At 43.5% G+C, this 1,945-nt stretch overlaps 1 protein-coding gene across 1 annotated transcript; it reads left to right on the top strand.

Moving 5' to 3' along the window:
• The first annotated feature begins 947 nt into the window (after window positions 1-947).
• Window positions 948-1,613, top strand: MRPL57 (mitochondrial ribosomal protein L57). The gene is made up of 2 exons (XM_009327773.1): window positions 948-1,036; window positions 1,131-1,613. Exon 2 carries the CDS (start codon window positions 1,136-1,138, stop codon window positions 1,445-1,447), a length of 312 nt encoding a protein of 103 aa, XP_009326048.1. The 5' UTR covers window positions 948-1,036; window positions 1,131-1,135; the 3' UTR covers window positions 1,448-1,613.
• Window positions 1,614-1,945: the final 332 nt, after the last annotated feature.

The raw sequence follows: 1,945 nt of genomic DNA, 5'->3' as shown, positions 1-1,945 counted from the left end.
GGATCCTTCTCCCCAGGCAGCAGCGCTCCGCCGCGTGGGCCGAAACCCGCCTGGAGCTGGCGAGTGCCGAGCGGTCTAGGTGGCTCCTGTGGCACTGGAGCGCCCCGGTGGGCAGCTGCGCCGCGTCGCGCTTCGGCTTCGCTCCCGGTCGAGGCTGCAGCGGGCGCAGGCCTGAGGGCGAGCGGCCGGCACTGCCGTGGAGACCGGGCAACTCTGCTCTGCCCTCCCCTTCCGGGAGGGGAGCCAGAGGCTGAGGCAGCAATGCCCCCGCGAAGCCCCGCAGCTTCATCTCTAAACCGGATCAGAGCGTGGAACATTAGCATGCAGTTGCACCGTGGGAATGGCGTATAGTGGGGTGGCTTTTCTCAGCAGTAGTGATGGTTTATGCTGTGTTGAAGTTCCTGGCTGACTTATTAGTTGATGAATATAATGTGTAATGAGAGATCTAGGAGATAGGCATGTTTAGGACTAATAAACAGGTTAATGAAGAGTATGTGTGTCAAATCTAAACATAGCTTGGCCTTTCTTGCCTCTTTGTTAAACGTGTGTGTTGTGTTGGAAACTGTATTCGTGCTTTCTACATATGCTACTTAGTCTAATAGAGGATATTGTTTTTCTCTACAAACCAGGTTTCCCATAGTAAAAATACAAGACTAGGTAATTGTATACTAATAAGTTTATGGGGAGACTGTAGTTCAAAACTTAATACTGAGGAAAGGCCAGATCTGGACCTAGAAGATAGACCTGGAAATACTCCTTGTTTTGACAATGCAGTTAGCTATTTGAAGAAGGAACGAATGAAGTGAATCCTTTGTTTAATAGTATCTGGGACTGGATTTTTCACAAATAATTTATGGAGGACATGCTTTAATCTCAATGCGAGGATAACTGAGTAAACTCTTTAGCTAAATAAAGATTTCCATTTCCCTTTTCCGGTCTTAAGTTTCCAATATATCTGTCATTGTACTGTCTACGTAATGGTTGGTTGCGAGTATCAGGTTCTGAACTTCAAAACAGCCAGCTAAAAGGCAGTGGAGTAAGTATGTGCAGAGTTTTCATTTTTGTTGTTAAATTTTTAAATTTTGTCCCTGATGTAATGAGTATTTTATATTTTTGTCTGTTATTTTAAGGCATAATGTTTTTAACAACAGTATTACTCCGAAAGAGAATTCCTGGAAAACAGTGGATTGGAAAATACAGGCGACCAAGAGTGGTTACCCTTTCCATGAAGCAAGCAATGATCCGAAGGTTGGAAATCGAAGCAGAGAATGAATATTGGCTGAGTCGACCTTACCTGACACGAGAACAGGAGTACAAACATAACACAGAAGAGAGGCGTGCAAAATGGGAAGCTTTGAAAAGCCTGTTGAAAGCCAAGTTTCCTGAGCATAGATACATCAGCGATCATTTAAACCACTTAAATGTGTCGAAAAAGTGGACATCTTGAATAATACAGCATACTTATATTTGGCATGTATTATGCAGTACCACGGGATCTGCTGTTGTACCTATTATGGTAGTTTTGTAATTCAGTATAATAAGGGTAGATGACAAATGAGACTTTGCTACGGTATACAAAATCTTACATTAAAAGTAGTCCTACAGAACAGTGTTTGTATGTTTTCTTATTATTGCCTCTTCAGAAAAAGACAGTTCTCTCTGTGGCTCTCTGCCATCTGCCTGCCTTCTGTTCTTCAGGGGTTTTGCATAACACAGCATGAGTTACCAAGTGCAATGATGATGATTCGAGCTAGATTTATAGCTTCACTAATTTCCTTTTGAAAGCTAGGAGAACACACCTGCTCTGTTGAAAGGGATTATCCGCTGGTACTGACCAGATGGCTTACTGGTCACTCCTTCTGAAGGGATACTTCTGTATACATCAATACTTGAGACACAACTGACGCTACTTACATACTGCTCACTTCATCAGGCATGCAAGGAC

Source organism: Pygoscelis adeliae, unplaced genomic scaffold (genome assembly GCF_000699105.1).
Source record: "Pygoscelis adeliae isolate BGI_AS28 unplaced genomic scaffold, ASM69910v1 Scaffold14, whole genome shotgun sequence".
Classification (NCBI taxonomy): domain Eukaryota; kingdom Metazoa; phylum Chordata; class Aves; order Sphenisciformes; family Spheniscidae; genus Pygoscelis; species Pygoscelis adeliae.
Note: the sequence above shows the minus strand (reverse complement) of the source record. Positions and strands in the feature narration are given on the sequence as shown.